Source organism: Podarcis erhardii (genome assembly GCF_964252035.2).
Source record: "Podarcis erhardii genome assembly, chromosome: 16".
Classification (NCBI taxonomy): domain Eukaryota; kingdom Metazoa; phylum Chordata; class Lepidosauria; order Squamata; family Lacertidae; genus Podarcis; species Podarcis erhardii.
Window position 1 is genome coordinate 17,388,030 of NC_138514.1, and position 21,040 is coordinate 17,409,069.

The 21,040-nt window shown below is 46.0% G+C and overlaps 1 protein-coding gene across 2 annotated transcripts in view; it reads left to right on the forward strand.

Moving 5' to 3' along the window:
- LOC309331097 (alpha-1,2-mannosyltransferase ALG9-like) overlaps positions 1 to 18,830 on the forward strand; it is a 32,026-nt gene extending 13,196 nt beyond the window's left edge. For both annotated transcript variants that reach the window (XM_081843115.1, XM_081843114.1), the window contains 10 exons: positions 1,489 to 1,624; positions 2,648 to 2,735; positions 3,355 to 3,460; positions 7,163 to 7,285; positions 9,842 to 9,996; positions 10,661 to 10,790; positions 11,728 to 11,875; positions 14,203 to 14,332; positions 14,842 to 14,972; positions 17,805 to 18,830. In XM_081843115.1, coding sequence (XP_081699241.1) covers positions 1,489 to 1,624; positions 2,648 to 2,735; positions 3,355 to 3,460; positions 7,163 to 7,285; positions 9,842 to 9,996; positions 10,661 to 10,790; positions 11,728 to 11,875; positions 14,203 to 14,332; positions 14,842 to 14,972; positions 17,805 to 17,928 — 1,271 coding nt within the window. In that variant the 3' untranslated portion in view covers positions 17,929 to 18,830. The remainder of the gene's footprint in view (positions 1 to 1,488; positions 1,625 to 2,647; positions 2,736 to 3,354; positions 3,461 to 7,162; positions 7,286 to 9,841; positions 9,997 to 10,660; positions 10,791 to 11,727; positions 11,876 to 14,202; positions 14,333 to 14,841; positions 14,973 to 17,804) is intronic.
- Positions 18,831 to 21,040: the final 2,210 nt, after the last annotated feature.

Genomic DNA, 21,040 nt, shown 5'->3' on the forward strand with positions numbered 1-21,040 from the left:
GTGAATTGCTTGAGGGTTAGGAACCGATTTCATATTGACTTTTGATGGGCAAGGATATTCTCCTGCAGAATTTGCATTTTTGGGTAGAGATGGGTAAGAGGTTGCATGAGAGGTGGAAATTATATGGTCTGTATAGGCAAATCTTTCCTTCTCTCTCTTTCCAGCTCCCTGTATGCTGTTTGAATGATTCAGCTAACATTCACATATACCAGAGCTTTCAAAACTGTGTGTCGCAACACATTAGTGTGTCGGCTGCAGTGTGTAGGTGTGTTGTGTGAACACTTCCTGCACTCCTCCCAGGCCTGGATAGGGGTTAGGTTAACCTCTGGTTTTTTAGTAAAACTGAATTACGGTGTTGCGAAATGATGCATGTTTAAAAAGTGTGTCACCAACATGAAAATATTCAGGTAGGTAGCCGTGTTGGTCTGACACAGTCGAAGTAAAAAATAATAAATAAATAAATAATTGTCCAGTAGCACCTTATAGACCAACTAAGTTTGTTCTGGTATAAGCTTTCGTGTACATGCACTCTTCTTCAGGTACACAGACACACACTTTAGACTTCAGACACACTTCTGAAGAAGTGTGCATGCACATGAAAGCTTAGTTGGTCTTATAAGGTGCCACTGGACAATTATTTATTTATTTATTTATTTATTTATTTATTTTTCCAACATGAAAAGTTTGGAAAGCTCTGGCATATACTTTTCAATCTTTTCTTCATACCAATGGGGGCCAGAAACTTGTAACAAAAATAAATACTGAGATGTTCAGGATTCTGAAAAGGACATTGGATTTTGCACTAGGTAGTCAGTGCAGACTTTTGTGCATCCAGATTCTGTGGAATTAGCAATGCATAAGGACTGTTTCTGGTTTTAAGATCAGTAGAATCAGAACATGAAAGGCATTCACTTTGCTTACTGCAAGAGTCCTCACTATTTGTTGGATCCTCAGGTGTAACTGGAGTAAGGGACTTGCCTTGCTCCCTGAGCCACTTGCATCTTGGCATAAAAAGAGACCATCTGTTGCAGAACATTTCCAGAGATGAAGAATGAGCCTCCAGTTAGCAAGAGGTTGCTTAAGAATCACCTTTTCCAGCAGAAGGATTCCAAGCGTTATGTTGGTTCATATATAACCTCAAGTACCCCCACCCCTGCCAATCTGTCTTACATTGTGTACAGCCCCTGACCCATCTAGCCTAGTACTGTCTACTCTGACTTGCAGCAACCTGGGCAGAGAGGGTTCTTTCCCCTCTTTTCCAATCTAATAGTTTTAACTGGAGACTGAACCTGGAACCTTCTGCATTCAAAGCAGATGCTATCCCATTGAGCTACAGCGCCTTTCCTATGTCACATGTTCTTAGGTTTGTGCTGAGAAAATCTACTGCTGATAAGGAGTCCTGAAATGACCCCAAATCATCTGTGGGGCTCTGAATGCTTTCTGCTTTCTCCCAAACCCTGATTCCTTTTTGCTTCTTTTGCTTTTCAGCCTTCCTCCCCAGCAGCTTCTGCATGTACAGCACAGTAATAGCAATGACGGGGTGGTACATGGATAAAATCTCTCTGGCGGTCCTGGGCGTGGCTGCAGGAGCCATTGTGGGCTGGCCTTTCAGTGCAGCACTTGGGTAAGCAAAAGGGAGTGGGGAATGTGGAAGCATTCAGGGACAGGTAGCTCTAGGTGGTCCCTAGCCAGCTGCAAGGGCAATGATGTCTCTCCAAGACTGATCAGTTTCACTATTGTCCTCAGGTTATTATAGCTCTGTGAGTAGGGCTGCAATGTTTGATTTGCTTGGGATTGTAGCTGCGCAATTGTTGTTCCTTGAAGAAATGTAAATGTTGTGCTTTGGAACCTGGTTGTTTTGCATTCCATTCAGGTGCTGTGACACTCAGCTATTGAAAACTCTTTAATTAACTTCCTAGGCCCCATGGTGGCTAGAGGAAAGTTTCAGAAATATGTGGGAGGTACCGTCAAAATTAGCGAGAGCTTCCATTAGTTAAGAGTAAACCTGGAAGCATTCAGCTATTATTGCAACTGGAATTGTTCAAGTTAAGAAATTATATCACCATGTGATTTATAAAATTCTGAGCAGAGAACTTTGCATGCTGCCATCACAAGTGATACCTTAAGACACTGCTTTGTAGGCACTAAGTAGGTTTCTGTAGCAGTAGTGCTTCCCTAGAAAAGAGAGAGGAGAGATAACAGGTAGCTCTTATCCTGCTATGTTCACCATGGAAAGGGGATTCCCTCTGTTACTCCAAAAGGATTGCTCTAACTTACCTCTCTCCGCTCTTTGCACCCCTCCCTTTTTTGTCCTCTATTTCCAAAGTTATCCAGCCAAATTGTTCCAAACTATGCTTTTTCTATCTCTGTTCCTTTTGCTGCTCTGTGTTACAGTGCTATTTATCTATTCCCATGATTCATAAATGTCACTCCCTACTCCCTCTGCTGTTCTTAGGGGGAAAAAATGAATTCCTTTGCATCCTTGATTAATTTAGAAACAGGATTATATTCAAAGGTAGGTGGGTGGGGCTCCACATAGTTGGTTTTGGGAGGGGGGAGGACTAGAGTGAGTGTGCAAGGGTCAACTGATAAATGTTTTTAAAATCCAAGTTGAGATGGGAATATTTTTGGCATCTCCTTTTGCCAGGCTTCCTATTGCCCTGGACTTCCTCATCCTGAAAAGAAAGTGGAGAAGCTTCCTGAAATGGTTTCTGGTCGCACTAGTAGTGTTTCTGGTGAGTTTTCCAAGTTATTTGTGGAGAAATAACTCAGAGGGGAGTGTTGTATAATGGGAACCGAGTTCTTCCAAAGGGGTTACTGAGGAGGAAGGGTCTCTTTTCCATAGTTCTTGCACTTCTGACCCCCCACTCTTCCTTCCAAAGGAGTATTCTGCTCAGTGAAGTCATGTGGGCATATCCAATTGTTTTCTGCATGGCTTTCTGGACAGGAAGGTATTTTCTCTATGGCTAAAATAGGCACCCTGGGAAGGAGCAGTAATGTTCATGTCTCCTCCCATATTGTGGCATCTTCACAGTGTGTGTTTCCAACAAGTCTCCCTTGACAGCAGTAGATAATGTGTTGGCTGTGGGAGGGCAACATACACTGCAGTGCCCTTCATGGTAGAAGTGATAACTACAGCGTTTTTTTTTGGGGGGGGGTGCTGTATATGTGCACACACACTTGATGGGAGGATGCTATGTTCAGTGTCAGCCTTGCATCTGCCACAGCCTGTAGTTGTGCCCTAAGTTCTGGTCAGCACCGCTGTTTCACTTGGTTTCCAAATGTGGGAAACGCAAGTGCTGTCCTGGAATTGAGACAATCTAGAAACAGCTGTGTTCTTCTTGTTGAATGAAGGTGCCCCTGGTGGCTGTTGACAGTTATCACTATGGGAAGCTTGTGATTACTCCTCTCAACATTGTCTTGTACAACGTCTTCACACCACACGGACCGGATCTTTATGGTGAGTCCACACCTGTAGGACATACATAAATATTTTGGGGTGCTGGGTAGGGACCACAAAAGCTAAGGTGTGATAATGGTGCACAGTTTTATGGGTTGTTCCCAGAGCTGGCCCTGTTTGCAGAGCTTCCTCTAGCAGCTATACCGTGAAACACTTGGGTTGTGCAAGCCCCAGCAGCCTCTCCGAAGGAATCCGGGAGCAAACCTCTTAGATTCAACTCAAGTCCTTAAAATCACAGCTACTTCAAGCAGACTGCATGAGTCGCTGATACAGTCTTGCGGCCTCTGAGGGATCAAGGGACACCTGAACTTGCTCTTAGTTTGGAACTTCTTAACTTAATCTGAAGCATAAGAAGAGATGTTTTACCTTGGTAAAGAGATGCACCACCTGCAGACTTGAAATGGGATTTCCGCCATGCAGACAGCTGGTCTCATTGAAATATACAGCAGGAAGCAGGCAGGCAGTATGTAGTTATGGAATTTGTGGACTATAGGGGTTTTGGTGAGTCTAACCTTCTCTGAAACTGCTGGTGAATAAGTCCAAAATGAGGACATTTATGCAGCGGGTTGGGAAGCAAATTTAGTTTCCTGTGAGATGTTTCGGCTGAGTTGGTTACTGCCTTCATTTATTCCTTTATAAGGACCTGTCTTACATTGGGGTTATACTTTTTGGGTTCAGCTAGCTCCATACTGGCTACTCTGTACTGACAGTGGTTATCCCAGGTCTTGGAGGTGTTCCCCAGACTCTGAGTGGGAGGCAATGATGTATGTAAGACTGCAGCTTCTGGCTCTGTGGCTGTGGCTGTAACAGCAGCTTGATCTTTGTCCTTCTGTGAGTCCTTCATCTCTGCACAATGATTCCAGACACACATCACTGTTGGACCTCGGAGCCTCTTCTCTCTGTCACTGTATTGAGCCTGACCTTTACACATTCCATGCATGAGCATGAGCTGGCTCTGGTGTCCTCAGGGGACCAGTGAAATTCTGAAGTGTCTTACTCAGAATGACGCTTATGTAACATCTTCATGCTAATGAGAGAGCTGCTTTAATACTGTCTCGCCTGGAAACACGATGAAGAGCAGAATGCTGTGTGCGTTTAGACAGTGTCACTGAGGCACACACTCAAGGATGACTCAAGGTCGGATGTGTCTGGATGGATTTTGTTTGTTTGTTCTGACTTTGAAGTAAGATTCCGTGTTTGTCTCATCCATCTGGGTTCAATGCTCAGGCATGGAATCTGGCATTTTAATTTTTGTTTTTAAAAAGCAAGTTTCTAGATCTCATGGCTGCTGCTAAATGTTTGCAAGGGGAAACAAAACAAGGCTTGAAAGAGGTCTTCTGATGGTCAGAAAAAGAAGACTCTCTTCCTTTTCCTGTAATTATTCCTCAGGGCTGGAATTTATATTTGTCACCAAGGCTGTGAAAAATGCGACACCAGCACCTTGGAATTTGGGATATGCTGCTGTCATCTGTTCTTGCTGCCCATAAACCTCATCACCATGCTCTTGTTTTGATCCAGTACATGCAACCCCTTATTATCCACTGTCACCTTGCAGAATCCTGAACTGATTTAATGCATCATACTTTCTACTTCCAAGATAAGATTAAAGGGTTTTAGCCAGTGCCTGTGACGGGGCGAGCTCCCGTTGCTTGGTCCCTTCTCCTGCCAACCTAGCAGTTCGAAAGCACGTCAACGTGCAAGTAGATAAATAGGTACCGCTGGCTTCCTTGGCCAATAAAGCGAGATGAGTGCCGCAACCCCAGAGTCGGTCACGACTGGACCTAATGGTCAGGGGTATCTGTACCTTTACCTTAGAGTACCTTTACCTCAGAGTAGACATGGCTAACATAGGCCCAATGTGGATCAGATATAAATTTTGAAGAGAAGCAGAAGCATAGCAATTGACAGAGGAGAGGAAAATGGAGACAAGGAAGTAAGAAAAGAATGTAATCTTGGGTTTAGTTTCAGGAAGCAATGAGGACTAAAGTGAGTGTGACCTTGGCTCTTGGCATTACTGGAGTGCTTCTTAGCTTCCATGCTTCCATGCTGCTTGATAATCCACATAGCAGTGGCAATGCTCTTACCTTGTGCTAGAACAGTGTTGGGTAACGTGGTGGCCATATTGGCCTAAAACTTAACAAGCCCCACTCCAAAGATACAAAAGCTCATAGCAATTTGCTACTGAAGAAGCCCCCAGGAGACGAAAGCAAGGCAAAGACACACAATGTCATCCTTTTTACTCTACTAGGCGGCAGGTGGTACAGGCCTCTGTTCCTAGAGAATGTTCACCCGCAAGTTCAGAAACCCCCACAAATAGATGACTGTGTTGCTGGCCTTTGGGCTGTTGACTTTGCTCTGTTGGGGATCATGACTTCCCCAAATACACATTGGCCTAGGAAGGGTGAAGAAAACCCCATTTTCCCTCCAGCAACCTTCTGCACCTCTTTAAAGGGGGGGGGGCTGCCCTTGTTCTTGAGAGAGCCATGGGTCTTAAAGGAGAAGAAGAGATCAGCTGAAGCAAGTCGTGAAGGTTGTCTGCTTCACAGGGCTGTCTGCAGCCAGCTGCTGGATGAATCGTTCTAAATTGAGGTGGAACCGCGATGTCTTTTGTTCCTTGCATGCTTTTTATAGCTCCACTACGCAATGCAGCGTTACCCCAGAACTATTCTAATCCCTTGAATCTCCTGTGCCTCTGCCAAGCCTTCTAAATTGGGAAAGCACCTTTGCTAAAGAATTAAAGGGGTGGAGGAAGAGAAAGAAGAACCGTTCGTTCTTTGCCATGGCAGGTGGGGGGAAGGTCAGCTGCCTTGGAATTGCTGAGGACCCCAAGAGCAAGGCACCCTTTCCCCTTTCTGCATGACTCTGTGTGACAGCCTTCCCCAAACTAGTGCCCTCCAGATGTTTTGAAGAACAACTCCCATCAGCCCCAACCGGCATGGCTGTTGCAATTTGAAGCATCCGGAGGGCACCATGTTGGGGAAGGCTGATATGTGAAGAAAAAGGAGCAATGATAATTATGGCCAGCATGTTACAGGACGTATTAACCTGTTTTGAGGGGAAAATAATATTTGGACTCTTGCTACCTGTTGCTTCCTGGTTGAAATTTGCAGATTGTCAGTTGTCATTTCAGGTGTTGCTGAGCAAGGAGCCTGTATTTACTATGGGTTGTCCCCCCCCCCTTAAAAGTGAGCTGCAGTTCATCCCTGCTCTCTTGACAAACATCTCTGTCCGATATGAAAGTTCACACCTGAACGTCACATTTACATCTTAGGTGAACACTTAAAATAAGCAAATAAGCAAGGAGCTTAAAAAAATAAAAAGTAATGTGTGAGGAGGATATAATAGCTATTGGTTTTGATGACTATAGGAAGCCACCAATTCTAGAGGCAGTATATCTTGAAATAACGGGTGCTGGGGAGGAACCATGGGGGAAAGTTGTGGCATTCAGGCCCAGCATGTGGGATTCCCAGAGGCATCTGCTGGACCTTTTGGCTAGAGGGCTGCTCTTTATGTTCTGGAGAGGCCAGAGGAATTGCTGGGTCCAGAACTTTGCTATTGCCTTGGAGAGTCTCTGTCTCAAGTGATAGGCCCTGACTGCAGAAGGGCATCACGAGCCCTCTTCAGGAGTCTGTATGGAAATATTACACCTTTGCAACATTCCCCCCCCCTCCCAATTTTCTCTTCTCTCTTTGCCTCCCTTAGGTACAGAGCCCTGGTCTTTCTACTTCATAAATGGCTTTCTGAACTTCAACGTGGCCTTTGTGCTGGCACTCCTGGCCTTACCCCTGACTTCCCTCATGGAAAGTCTGCTGCAGAAATTTCATGGTGAGTGCTGCGGTGTGTTTTTGGGAGCTCAGCTAGAAGCTATGGTATGACTGTCAGGCGACAGCTTGCTTGCAAGCGCAACTTCATTAGGTGGAATTGGCCAAATCCTTCCTGACTGCAAGTGTTCAGAGCAGCCACAGAAGGACAGGGCAGTCAGGGAACCTCAGGCGGAATTTTGTGTGCCGAGAACCTGCTATTACCCGCCACAAAAAATTGAAGTAGGATTCTAGCCCTTATGATCGCCAGAAAAGCATTAGAAGAGGTGGCTTTTGCTGGAATCCTGGAAGTCCAAGTGGAGCTTGAGCAGGACTTTCCAAAGGCTGGGGAGCAGGAACTTTGATGTCTGCCTGCAACTCCTTGTATCTTCTTCTTTGGCTAGTGCTGGTGGCTGTTACTCACCTTAGAAGCTTTTTGTTAAATTTAAAAGCAGAGTATAAGTACTTAACATGAATGAAGTGTGCCTTGCTTATGCAACCTCGCTGCTTTCTGTTTTCTTCTCCCCCCATTCTGAAATTCTTGTTCTGTATGTCAGTGGCTATGTGCAATCAAAGGGCACCAGTTCTCCAATCAGGACTGCTTTTTTTAAAAAAGCATCAAGCCTGCCTCCACAACCCCTGCCTGGTCCCCTACTGCCCTGATGCCTCAGAAATGTTTATTTTACTTTTTTTAAAAAATAATTTCTTTGCTAGCTGCAGGCTTGCTTATCCAGTATTTATAGAAGTTAAACAACTTGCAAATGGCAGCAGCCCAGCTTTGCCACAGGGCAGACACGCAAGTTCCTTCTTTGCACATTTTAGTTTTGAAAAACACCACGAGGATAGAGGAACTCAAAACATACCCCAGCCTGGTCTTCCACAGGGGTGGGCTGGCTTCACTCTGCTGTGGCCCAATGTATTTATTTGTTACTAGCATCCCTGGAGGTCACTGATGTGAGTGAATTTTTAAAGGATCTCTAAATGGTTAAGGCGTAACTTGTTCCTGCTAGGTGTTCCTGAGAAGGCTCACCTGCTTAACAGCACAAGGAGTGCTATTCTGGATCAGACCAAGCTCTGAAAAACTCCAGCATTCTTTGTTTTGAAACAAACAAACAAAAAAATCCTAGAAACCAGAGGGGCACTGGGGAGGGGCGTGTCTGCCAGATACTAACCAGCGGTCCACTGGTGGACCATGTTTGTCTTTCTGTCTTGCCCATCTCTGAAATGAAGGCTTGTACTTCCAGGGATGTCCACTAGAGTGCACTAAGCGCTCACGTTTTGCAGAGGGCACCGCATGCACTGTGGGAAACATAAAGGCCTCTTGCCAGCCAAGCCCAGTAGTGGAGGCTGCTGTAACTACCCATTTCATGCCTTTCTGCTTAGCAGATTGTGTCCCGAAGCGGCGGCAGGGGGGGTCCCTTCAGTTGCATGTCTTGTTCTCACGGGCTTTGTGAAGCGCTGTGCAGTCCTGATTTGCTTTAACACCCCAAGCTTTTCCTTTTGGGGGCAATTCAGGATTTTGACATATATTGAGCTGCCTCTGCAGCCCTTGCAAATTGAAGTAATTGCTGTTACTTCCAAATAAATGACTTCCTGCTTCATTCGAGGGGAGACAAGGGAGGTGGTGCCTTGGTTTTGTTTTCCTTCAAGAGAGAGAATGTGCGTTCAGAGTTCTCGGTGTACTCTGTTGCTGCCGTAACAAAGCGTTGGAGGTTTTAGAAGTGCCCGCCCCTAAGCAAGCACATTTTTCTTTCAACATCTTAGGCTCCTTAGAATTCCCCCTTGGATGAACTTCTACAACACCTACCAGGTAGCTGGTAAATCAAAGACTGTTCTCGTTTTTCCTATCGCTCTGCTTATAAGCCTGGGGGAAAGTATTTATTTGTGAAATTTGAGGTATATGCATTAATCAGATACCTTTGCCCAAGATCGGGTGGCTTTGAGATGTATTTAATAGCTGTGTACCAGGCACTTCCACTGGCACAGAGGAGAAATGGCAGAAGCCCCTGTACCTATGCAGCTCAGGGTTCACATCGAAGTTCCATAAAGCAAGCTCCATAAAGCTGGGTCATGCCTGATGATAAGGATGCAAGAGGGGCATTGCTGGATTAGGCCAAGGGTTTCCTTAGCCCAGTTTTCCATTTCTAGCAGCAGCCAGATGGATGCTCATAAACAGAGCATGAAGGAGTGGTCCTCCCCTGCCAGTGGTGGTCTTCAGAGTTACAGTGCCTTCATGTGTGACTGTGTATACCTCTAAAGCACATTCATTATTTCCCTAAAAGAATTATGGGCACCCTCCCAGAGTTACAATTCCCAGCAACCCTTAACATATTACATTTCCCAGAATTCTTTGAGGGAGAAAACATTCATCAAATGTGCTTTAAAGGCATAGTGTGTACGCAGCCTATGAAGCCCGCATCAGATTTCCCCACCCAAAAGCCCAACAGAGAGCTGAAATAAACAGCAAAGTGCTGCATTCCAAGATAAGGGTGTGGTGGGGTCCTGAACCAAATGCCTTGGTTGTCCCTGAGCCTCTCCCATTCTGGAGCTAAACCCCCCCTTTTTTTTTTGTTTCTTCCAGTTCAGAATCTGGGACGGCCTTACTGGCTGACGCTTTCTCCCATGTACATCTGGATCCTGATTTTCTTCAGCCAGCCTCACAAAGAAGAGAGGTTTCTGTATCCCATCTACCCCCTCATTTGCCTATGTGGTGCTGTAGGACTCTCTGCCCTTCAGGTGCGTTTGGGGGTGGCGATGGCTGAGTGTGGGTGCAGGTGGAGAGGGCCCACACCTAAGCAAAGCCATGTTCATGCTAGGTGGTTCCCCCTTCACCACATTGCTCTGAGTTCCCTACTTGACACATGAGCTTTCCATGTATCCTCAAGAGTTGGCATGAAGCAATAGTAAAAGAGAGAGAGAGAGGTTTGCAGGAATCTGTACTATCCAGGAACACACAAGGAGCCTTTTTCTTCCTGTGGTCCCAGCTGCAAACAGGAGTCCTGGGCTGGGAGCTCTCAAAATTGGTCTGGGGTTGTGCCAAAAAAAAGTATAAAAGTGGGTAGCTGGCACCAAAATAAGTCCACACTGTTGTCTCCCAGTGATGCTCCAGTGCAGCCTTTGCCAACCCAGTACCCTCCAGAGGTTTTGAGCCACAACTCCTTCAGCCCCAGTGGCCAGGGATGATGGCAACATAAGGAGAGCGCCAGCTGCACCATCCCATTCCACTTTGTATTTCCCGAACTTGTGCAGAAATATAATCTTATGGAAAGGCTGTTAGAGGCTTCTTTGCAGCAGCCACCATCTTCCTCCACTGGGTTATTGAAATGAGCTCTATTCCCCCCTCCCCTTGTTGTAGTCTAAATGACATTCATATTTTGCTTTTCTCTCTTCCCTTCCTTAGAAATGTTACCACTTCATATTTCAACGTTACCGCCTGGAGCACTACACGGTCTCTTCAAACTGGCTGGCCCTGGGGACCATCTTTGTCTTTGGGCTCCTGTCCTTGTCGCGCTCCGTAGCTTTGTTCAGAGGTGGGTTCTGGAGAGGCTGCCCTGCTGCTTATTAGTCCCAGGTGGACAAACAAACATCGTAATGCATTTCAGAGGTAGCTTACTCCTCCCTTATCCAGAAACCATGGAGCAGGAGACACCTGACCATCAGCATGCCATCTGCGGAGAATGGCATTCTTGGTAGCTGAATCACAACTTTGGAATTCCCATTTGCCCAAAGTCTGAGCCTAGTCATCTTCTGGGAGTCTTTCAGGCCTTTTGGTCTGTGCTGGTGGTTAATATTGGTGGTATCCATGGGATTTTAACAACTCTTGATTCTTTCTCTCCTGCCCCTTTTGCTTCTCTCCTGATTTAAGGATACTGTGTGCTACCCAGAGCCTTTGGGATTTAATGTAAAATCCTTCAGATGTCTTCTGAAATTGGGTAGCTAACCTAGGATGCTTAGCAAAGCACATACAGGAGTCCCTTTTGAAGTTAAGAGGCCTTATCATAAGAGCTGGTGTGGCATAGTGGCTAAGAAACTGAGGAAGTCCCTGGTTTAGATATTGTCTCTGGCATTTCAAGTAAGACTGGGAGAGTCTTGACTTCTGACTGAATGTTGGAGAGCCACTGCTGGTCTGAGCCTGTTGGACTCTGACTCCCATCAGCCCCAGTCACCATTACCAATGGTCAGAGATGCTGGGTGGTATAGTCCAATATTTGGAGTTCCAGGGGTTTTCTATCCCTAGTAGATAAGATGCTGAGCTATATGGGCTGGTGGCTTGGCTCCTTACAAGGCAGTTTCCAAAGTGTAAATTTCTGGTTCTCTTTGGTGAGTGCAAGGGAAGGGCATTTTCGCAGTTCATCATAGCTCAGGGAAGCTCATGCTGACTTGAAGGGGTTCCTAAAATTGTTTAGGCACAAAGGCACAGCCAAATCTTCTTCCTTTTTTTTCACTTGCAGTGTCTCTTCCTCTTAGGTTACCATGGGCCCCTTGACCTGTACCCAGAATTCCACAGAATCGCCACTGATCCCACAATCCACACTGTGCCAGAGGGGAGGCCGGTTCACGTTTGTGTGGGGAAGGAATGGCACCGTTTCCCCAGCAGCTTCCTCCTGCCAGATAAGTAAGTCAAGACACAAACAGGGTTTATCCCACAAGGATGCAGGTGCTGTTCATCACAAGAGATAACCAATTAGAGCATAGAGCAGGAGTAAATAGTTGGGTGGACCAGTGTCCATGCCAGCTGCTCAACACTGTCAGCCTTCCAGGTCATTTATGCCCCATCTTCCTTCAAAAGCGCATGAGGTGGCTTATACAAAATTAATGCAGCACAAGATAAAAGTAAAACCTAAAAACGAGAAAATGCTGCTTAGAAACAAAAGCAAACTAACTAGCCAAACCAGCATCAGTTAAAAACAAACAAGCAGCAGTTTCCCCTCTGAATTCCCGGTGCTGGGAATCGCAGGAGGGGAGAATGCTGCTGCTATGCTCATGTCTTGCTTGAGAGTTTCCCATGGGGATCTGGTTGGTCACTGGACTAGATCTTTGTCCTAATCCAGCAGAGCTCTTTTTACATTCTCAGTTTTCAAAGTAGATCACACAGCAACAGAAGACTGAGGACCATCGAACAATGTCCTCCTCTGGCTCCCAGGTTTGCCAGCTTTTAACTAAGGTTGCCTCTTAACCAAGATTTGAAACCAGGATCTGCTGCTGTTTTCCATAGTTTGAGAGAGAAGCTCATTAGCAGCTGCAGTGGCCAAGTTCCCCCAGGCTCACCAATGGTGATGAGAACTGGGTTGCTTTTGGCCACTGCAGGAATCAAAGGAAGGTGTTGAGGCCGGTGAGATGGAGAGAGTACCTGGACATTGTGACATAAACACTGGGCAGTGTTGTGTTGTGTTGAGGTTGCAATTTTGATGTGTTTTTGGTTTATTGCCAGGTTTAATTTTTCGAATGTTTCATTTTATTTTTTTACTAATATATTTATTGCTCAATTATTTTTGTAAACCGCTTTGAGCATGTTTGTTTGTTACAATCAAGCAGTAAATAAATTTATGAAACAAGTAATTTTGCAGGACTGCAGCAAAAAAAATGCAGAATGTAGAATTAGGAGCAGAATTCAGTTTCCTATAAAACCCACTTCAGGATTAAAAACCCCCACAAAGCAAGGTTTCTAGGTCTCATGGCTGCCGATAATACAAAGGGGACAGGAGCTTCTGTGAGGTGCTTGTTCCCCCCCTCATCTGCATCCATTATGCAAATAATTGCAGAAAATGACTTTTCAAAAGATGAGACATGATTCAGATTTGCTCAGGTAGTGCAGATGGCCAAATCCAGCTCCTACAGTAATGTACTTTGGTTTGGCTGAAGATAGAATTTCAAGTGGGATTTTTTTGGTTGGGTGTGTTGTGTGTGCTACTGATTAGCACAGCTTTGCATTTAGCTTTTCATGGTGACACTGATGCTCACGTCAGGCTGCGCTTATGCCTGCCCCTTCAGCTTCAAACCGAGGCAGCTTTGCCTGCACAGACGTTACTGTAGCTGTAAATTCAAGGGTTTAATAACCTAACGGTACCTAGACCATAATGCGCCAGATGGATATCTCTCTCTCCCCCCCCCCCTTTAAAAAAAGAGAGAAAGAGAATGAGGCATTAAATCCCAACACCGTCACAAGGGATTGATGATTAAGAGGAACAAAACTCGCCCAAGACTACGTCAAAACTGCTGCAGCGCTGCAAGAGCTGGGATTAGCTCTGGCCTTGCCAGTGATTAGGGCTCAGGCAGCAGCCGAGGGCTGTGTTCTTGGAGTCACTGGAGCATGAGTTAAGGAGCATCAAGGACAAAAAGGCTTTCTGGATCTCCTGCCCCACTGAAGCACCTTCTGCCAGGGTTGCTCTGACCCTGTTGCAGCAGACGGGCTCCGAATGATACCTGAGCTGCAAACTTTCTTGGCGCTTGTAGGCAAAATGTGAATTTAGCAAGGCTTTGTACCTACATGAGCCTGTTTGTATTCCTCTTTTCCTGACTCTGGCCTTTGTTCTCTTTGCACTCTCAGGAATGCTGCACGTTTCCCCCTATCACTGCCCCCCTCCAATGGCCTGTCACAACTGTAGCATTCCATTTCCCCATGGTCTGCAGCCATCTGACGAGGGAAGCCCCTAGAATATGTAACATGAAGAGCAGTTAATGATAATGGGACTGTGAACATGCACACACACACACACACACACACACACCCCACTCCCAAATCCTGATTCACCCATGAAGGAATCACAGGCACATCCTCATCCTGTGGCCTGCAGATTACGGTGAGCTGTTCTGTAGCGGACAGTTGGCAACCCCAAGCTGTGTTCACAGCCTTTGCCTTGCTGGGTTATTGCTGTGGCGTTTTGCTTGCAAGTTAAAAGCCCACAGGGTTTAATATCACCCCCTCCCTCTTACTCCCTGCAGTTGGCAGCTTCAGTTCATTCCATCAGAGTTCAGGGGCCAGTTGCCAAAACCATTTGCCAAGGGACCAATGGCCACTCGCATCATTCCAACAGACATGAACGACCAAAACCAGGAAGAGCCCTCCAGATACGTAAGTGGCATCTTCCCTCTCTCTCTCTCTGGTACCTTGGACAGGACACACTTGCTGTGCCCAACGGGAAACAGCACTCTTGATTTCTTTCAGGGCAGAACTTCTCTTTGGCATGTGGGGGATTCCTACGTACCTGTTTAAACATAAGCAGCCATAGCTGGGGGACGTCACTGCATTTGGACAAAGCTGTTTCCGTGATAAGTGCCTGGACACTCAAGTATTTTAAAAAAACAAAACGTAACTTCAGTCACCAAGTTGTCACAGGATACAAGCAGAACAGACACACCCAGGTCCTAAAAACATAAACTCTTATGCACAGTACAACCTGTGGCCCAAATGTGCATATGTGAGACAGCTGTAATGCAGAAAAGCATCCCAATTGTTGTTCTTCTACTGATGAGACAGGCAAGGAGATGTTGTCCCTGCAAAGAGTAGGAGTCCTAATGCTGTGTGAGCTGCATCCCTGTAGGAGATGGGAACCAACCCAAAATGTCCTCTCTCCCTTCCAGTTTGACATTTCCAAATGCCATTACCTGGTGGATTTAGACACTGCAACCGAAGCACCCAGGGAGCCACGGTATGCAGCCAACAGGGAAGAATGGATCAGTATCGCTTACAAGCCTTTCCTGGATAGTTCAAGGTAAGATGCTGAAAAGCACAAGGGGAAAAGGAGGGCTATAGGGGGCGCATTCTGCCTAGTTAGGGATCTCTGCAAAACTCAATTCGGGAACTAGCATCTTTTGGGGAGGGAGGGATGGAAAAGTCGTTACCTGAAAAAGGGAGCAGTAGTCATGTCTGTGTGTGCATGTGTGTGCGCTCTTAATCTGCACAGGCAAACTGCACCTGCTCTGTCTACTCCTTATGACAGTGGTGTTTGGAATGGCAACAGCCTGCACTGCTGGTGGATTTTCAATAAAGTTTCCTTTTGGGATGACTTGGCCCAGGGTTTGAGTCATGCTAGAGGTCGGGAAGGAAGGAATTCCCCCCCAGCAGGGAGGACTGTTGGCGGCCAGCAGCACTCTTCTTCCTTCCTTCCCCCCTTTCCCTTGCAAGTGAGTTGTAGACTGCTAAAAAGATTACTGAGGTGTGAAGTTAATCACATCCCCTCACTTCTAAATTTGCATTTCCCCTGTGTCATCCTCTTCCTCTCGGCAACTGTTCTGGCTGAAGTTTTGCTCCCAAGTCTACTGGTCCGAGGGGGGCTCACCTTTCAGGAAAGATCTGCCAGCCTCATGAGACACTGAGGGTGGGATTTTGGGTCCCATGCAATCCTCTTCCCCTTCCAGCCTCACGTTGACGGCTGCGACATGTCTGGCTCCTCAGAAGTGTTCACCAGCTGTCTGGCTTCCCCAGCACTCCCCACGCTTTTCTCTTTATATATTTTAAAAGATAAGAGCATGATCGAGAATTGTTATTTTAAAAAAATAAATAAAAAGCTTGATGAGTGGGTGGAAGGGAAGCCAGCTCTGTGAGAATTTCCCCAAGGAAGGTGGCAGTGGGAGATGTGTTAATAGGTTACCAGCTTGCTGGAGCATCTCAATTGGCAGCTCGGGGGGGGGGGTGGCAGGAAGAGGTTCAGCTGACTGTGCTGGCGACCCAGAGAGGCAGCATCCGAAGCAGCTGCTTCCATCCTTGGCCACTTCTGCCAATACTGAATCTGAAGAAATTACATGGTGTTAAATATTCCATAGCTTGTGCAGCCTGGCAATAATTCTATGTGTGATGAAGTGGTATTTTTCACTGTGGTTTGGCTTATTCATTCGCAAAACATATTTGTCTCACTGTCAATGCATATCTCCAGTGCTTTAGTTTCTGAAAAGAAAGATATCTGACCTTAAGTCTGCCCTCCTCACCTTGGGGAAATCCTTTCCTCAAATGTCAGATGTGTTTGTTCTGCACACGCCCAGAGGAAGTGTCACTTTCATTATTTTATATGTTCCAAAGGGAAATTGGGGGGGGTGTTAAAAACTGAAAAGTTACTGGGGCTCAGTCCTGGCATAAGTTTAATCCCTGAATATTCTAAGCAGCAAGCATGAATTGAAGCCCTGAGCCCTTTCCACTCCTTCCTTTTTATGGGAACCTGGTGGAAGACACTCCGTTGACTTGCCTGTAGCAGTGACAGCTGGTTACTGCTTGCTCCTGGTTCAGAGGGAGGAAGAGCGAGAGCCGGGGGCATGCTGGATTTTGGCAGCCTCTAGATCTGGCAGCTGCTCCGTCGATCCAAACATAGCGGTTCCAAAAAGAGAGAGTGGCGGGTGTGTGCAGGGGAATGGATCTGTTAATAGCTATTGGCTGTTTTCAGAGACTGGAATTTGACCGAGGAGATGGAGGGAGAGGGGAGGTCACGTGGCTGCTTGCAAACGGACTCGAACTTCTGGCTGGCTGCCCCTCTCTCAGCCCGGCTGACCTCCACTGCAGCGCAGCCAGCTGCCTAACTCCTGAACCCTCAAGGGGAGAATGTGGACTAACAACTGTCTGTTTCTCTGCCCCCCCTTTGTGGTCTCCAGGCACTGTGTAAATAAAAAACCACCGGCTTGACCATGACCACTGCTCAGTGTTCTCAGGGAATTTCTCCATGGGTGGGCCTTAAGTTTAGCTGCTCCTGCTGCATTCTGTACCTGAGAGTGCCACAATTCTGCTCTTGAAACTATTTGTGTAAATGTAGTAATATAGCAGGGCTGTAGCTGAGATATGGGTTTTCAAGTAACATTTTGGGCTTGGAGGCTGGGGTAGGAGGGACCAGTGCACAAACACAGGAGAGCCAGTGGGGGCTGCTGCTTTGGGCTGCCACTCTGCGCCTGCTGCCTGACGAATGCGTTTTATCTTTCTCACAACTACTGTTCCTCTTCTCTGGGAAACTGAATGACCCTGGCTGCTCGATTCATGCTTGCTGAACCAGAGGCTTCTGGGACACAAAGCGTCCCCCATTGACGTCAGCCAGTGCCGTGGTAACTCTCAGTTGGCTTTGATAAATGGTGCTGCTAATTGAATTAGAGAGCACTCAGAGCCATCGACTAATTATGCTACTCAGGCAGCAGCTTTGTCTGGGTCCATTTAATTCTGCATTGGCTGAGCGCTCCAGTTCTGGGGGAGGAAAGGGCAGGATGGATTAGGGATCCCAGCTGAGGCAGCAAAGGCATGTGCCAGCACTTTTAAACCAAGGAGACCCTCCCCATTCCCCACCAGCCGCCTTAGCACTTCCCCACACCCTCAAGCATACAATAAGCTACCAGGGGCTTTAAGCAGGCCAGCCCTCCCTGTCAAATTCTTTTTTGTTCTCCTTTCCCTATAAGTGATGTTCAACTGCCCTTAATGTTCCAATTTTCCCCTGCATATCTAGGGAGTCTTAGAAACCCTCACTTTCTCTGTGGGTAGGCCTGTTTTGGTGCCTTCCCACCACCAAGTTTGCTATTAATAGCTAGCAATGTGTGTGTCATACATTTTATTTTCAAAAGCTTCCTTGGTTTTCCAGGTCCTCAAAGTTCTTTCGGGCCTTCTACATCCCCTTCCTGTCCCACCAGCACACAACGTACATGAACTATACCATCCTGAAGCCTCGGCGCTTCAAGCAAGCCAGGAAGAAAGCTGGAGGCTAGCTCGAGCCTCTGGCGATCCAACGAGAACCGGCCGAAGATGCTGGCTTCTTCTTCAGGTGTCTCAATCCCACCTGCCCACTCCCATTTTTTGTAAGAGTGGCAGTGGCAGTGGCTGTGGTGGGTGGGTAGGGAAATGCTTGGGAAGGTTTCCCTTTTTTGGCTGGCTGTGCTGCAATATTACTGACCACCTGATCTGCCATTGTTTGGGGGCTCTGCTTCGCTTTCAGGAACTCCTGGAAAGTATGAGCAAGGCGTCATCTTGCTGAGGAGTCAACAGGAGCAAAAATCTTGGTTTGTGCGAACGTTTACCAAGTTTCTGGCTGAGAGGTAGCCTGGGGCTGCTGTGGGTCTTTCAGTATTTCCCCTCCACCACAGAACATCTCGCCAACCCCGGAGGGAAGTTTTTATTTTGGGAGGGGGGTGTATGTGTGTGTCTTAAGAGGCCTTTTGGAGAGAGAAAACAGCCTCACCAGCAGGAATGCACAACGCTCCCTGGTGGGTCTTCAGGGGAAAAGGCCCTCCTTGACTCAGATGGAGCAGAAATAACTTGCACTTTCGAGAACTGTGACTCTGTTAATTACATAATTTAGTGAAACATCGACTTGTGCGTGAGTGGGTTTTATTTTAAAAACCTCCATTGTCTGTCTTGTCAGCTGCTGCCAAAACACGGGTTTGTGTAGGGTGCTTTTTTGTTTTAAGTTTCCTTTCACCCACCTCTACATTCTAGCTTCTTTGTGAAATGTCTGGCTTTGTAATGTTTCCAAATTTACTAAAGTGCAGAAGGGGGGTCTCCTCCTCACTGCACACCTTTCGCTGTGGAATACAGTGGCTTCTCATTCAGTCTGCACTGTATGTACTATGAAACTGTGTCATTAGTGATTAAAAATTAGGCTTGTACCCCCCCCAAATGCAGTTTTAGGTGTGGAAGGAAAGTGTGTGTGTTGGTCTCTCTCTGTCTTTCATGCACCCAAAGCTCCAGTCTAACTGCATCATCCACAGCCTCAAAAGTAGATGAGAAAAGTGCTGACGACATGTGAGAGCAACAGGTGATTTATTTCATGACGGGAAGGCCAAGGTCTCCCTTCTGAGGCTAGAGCTGACATTTTAAGCATCCAATGAGACTATCCTTCACCATGTACAGCTAATGCATCTAGCCGGGGGCCCTGAAGAAGTGGGAGGCAGCAGATGATTTTTCACCCTAAACTTACGCATGTTAAAAAAAAATCACAAAACATGTTATTCTGAAGAAATGTTTGAGGAAGCCAGTCCCAGAAGCAAATGAGTTGATTTTGGTCACTTGACCTTGTTCACCTGAATTGTAAGGAAGAAAATGCAGCCGCTAAGTTTTTCCACAAAAGATAACGTAACTAAATATTTCACATGGGAGCAGGGCTGCAGGCTGAAGATTCATTGCCACCAGGGTGGCCAGAAGTGGGATTGAATGAACATCTCCACCCCAACACCGGAACAACACACAGAGGTTGCGAATCTGGAAAACCGTCGCATCATCCTCACAGGAAGGGCAGGAGATGTGGCTGGGCAAAGCTGTGAAGAGGAGAAGAGAAAGGGTTGTGTCAGAAACAGACTTAAGGAGAGCTGCTAGCCTCTCCCTCCACAGCTGAGTTGGTCCCTATTTGGAAACAGCAGAGGCTGCCTGGGATCTCCAGTGTGGCCTGATTCAGAATCTGGTGATTTTTTCCCCCTTTTAACATACTTTAGAGAAGAAATAGGAGAGTGCTGGTCCCATTTAAACACTGTACTTGCTGATTGCCCTTTTAGTCCTTCTAAACAGCACTGGCTTCTCTCCTTTTTTTTATATATATATATTTTTTATTGATTTTCCAACACAAATTTAAAACAAAATAACATACACACATAGACAAACAAAAACATATAAACAAGTATAATTTCAAATCCTCTTTTTCATAAACCTTCTTTCTCGGACTTCCCCTTACCTCCCCCTCTCTGCATCCTTGTTTTAAATTTTTTCAACAACCCTTCGCTCCAATTAAATAATAACTTATTTTCTTTTTCAATTTCTTCTCCTAATTCATCAATCAATTACAGCTATAATTCTATTTTTTCCTTTCCCTTGACATTTTAGCACTCATCAATTTTACAACAGTTCTTAAGATATACTTTAAATTTCTTCCAATCTTCTTCCACCGTCTCTTTCTCTTGGTCACGGATTCTGCCAGTCATTTCCGCCAGTCCCATAAAGTCAATCACTTTCGTCTGCCATTCTTCCAGTGTGGGTAGTTCTTGTGTCTTCCAATACTTTGCTAAAAGAATCCTTGCTGCTGTGGTGGAATACATAAAAAAAGTCCTATCCTTCCTTGACACCAGTTGGCCGACCATGCCCAAAATAAATGCCTCTGGTTTCTTATGAAAAGTACATTTAAGTACCTTCTTAATTTCATTATAAATCATTTCCCAAAAGGCCTTAATCTTTGGGCAAGTCCACCAAAGGTGAAAGAAGGTACCTTCAGTCTCATTACATTTCCAACATTTGTTATTGGGCAGATGATAAATTTTTGCAAGCTTGACTGGGGTCATGTACCACCTGTAAATCATTTTCATAATATTTTCTCTTAAGGCATTACATGCCGTAAATTTTATGCCGGTGGTCCATAACTGTTCCCAGTCAGCAAACATAATATCATGACCAATGTCTTGTGCCCACTTAATCATAGCTGATTTAACTGTCTCATCTAGTGTATTCCACTTCAACAACAGATTATACATTCTTGATAAATTCTTAGTATTGGGTTCTAACAGTTCTATTTCTAGTTTTGATTTCTCCACTTGGAAGCCAATTTTCCTGTCTTGATTAAACACCTCCAATATTTGATAATAATGGAGCCAATCTCGTACCTTGGACTTTATTTTCTCAAAACTTAGCACTGGCTTCTCTGCTGCCCACACCCCAAAGCTGTGCTCTCCTGTGCCTTGTAACAGCTTTGCAAAAGGCAAAAAAAATTCAACCCTCCTTAACAGCTAGGAATATCTTGCTACACAAAGCAGGCTGCATGAAGGCATATCGTCCTCACCACAAGAGTTTTGCACATGGGTGCAACCGTGCATGTGTGGCCTCCGTCCCCATTTGCTCAGT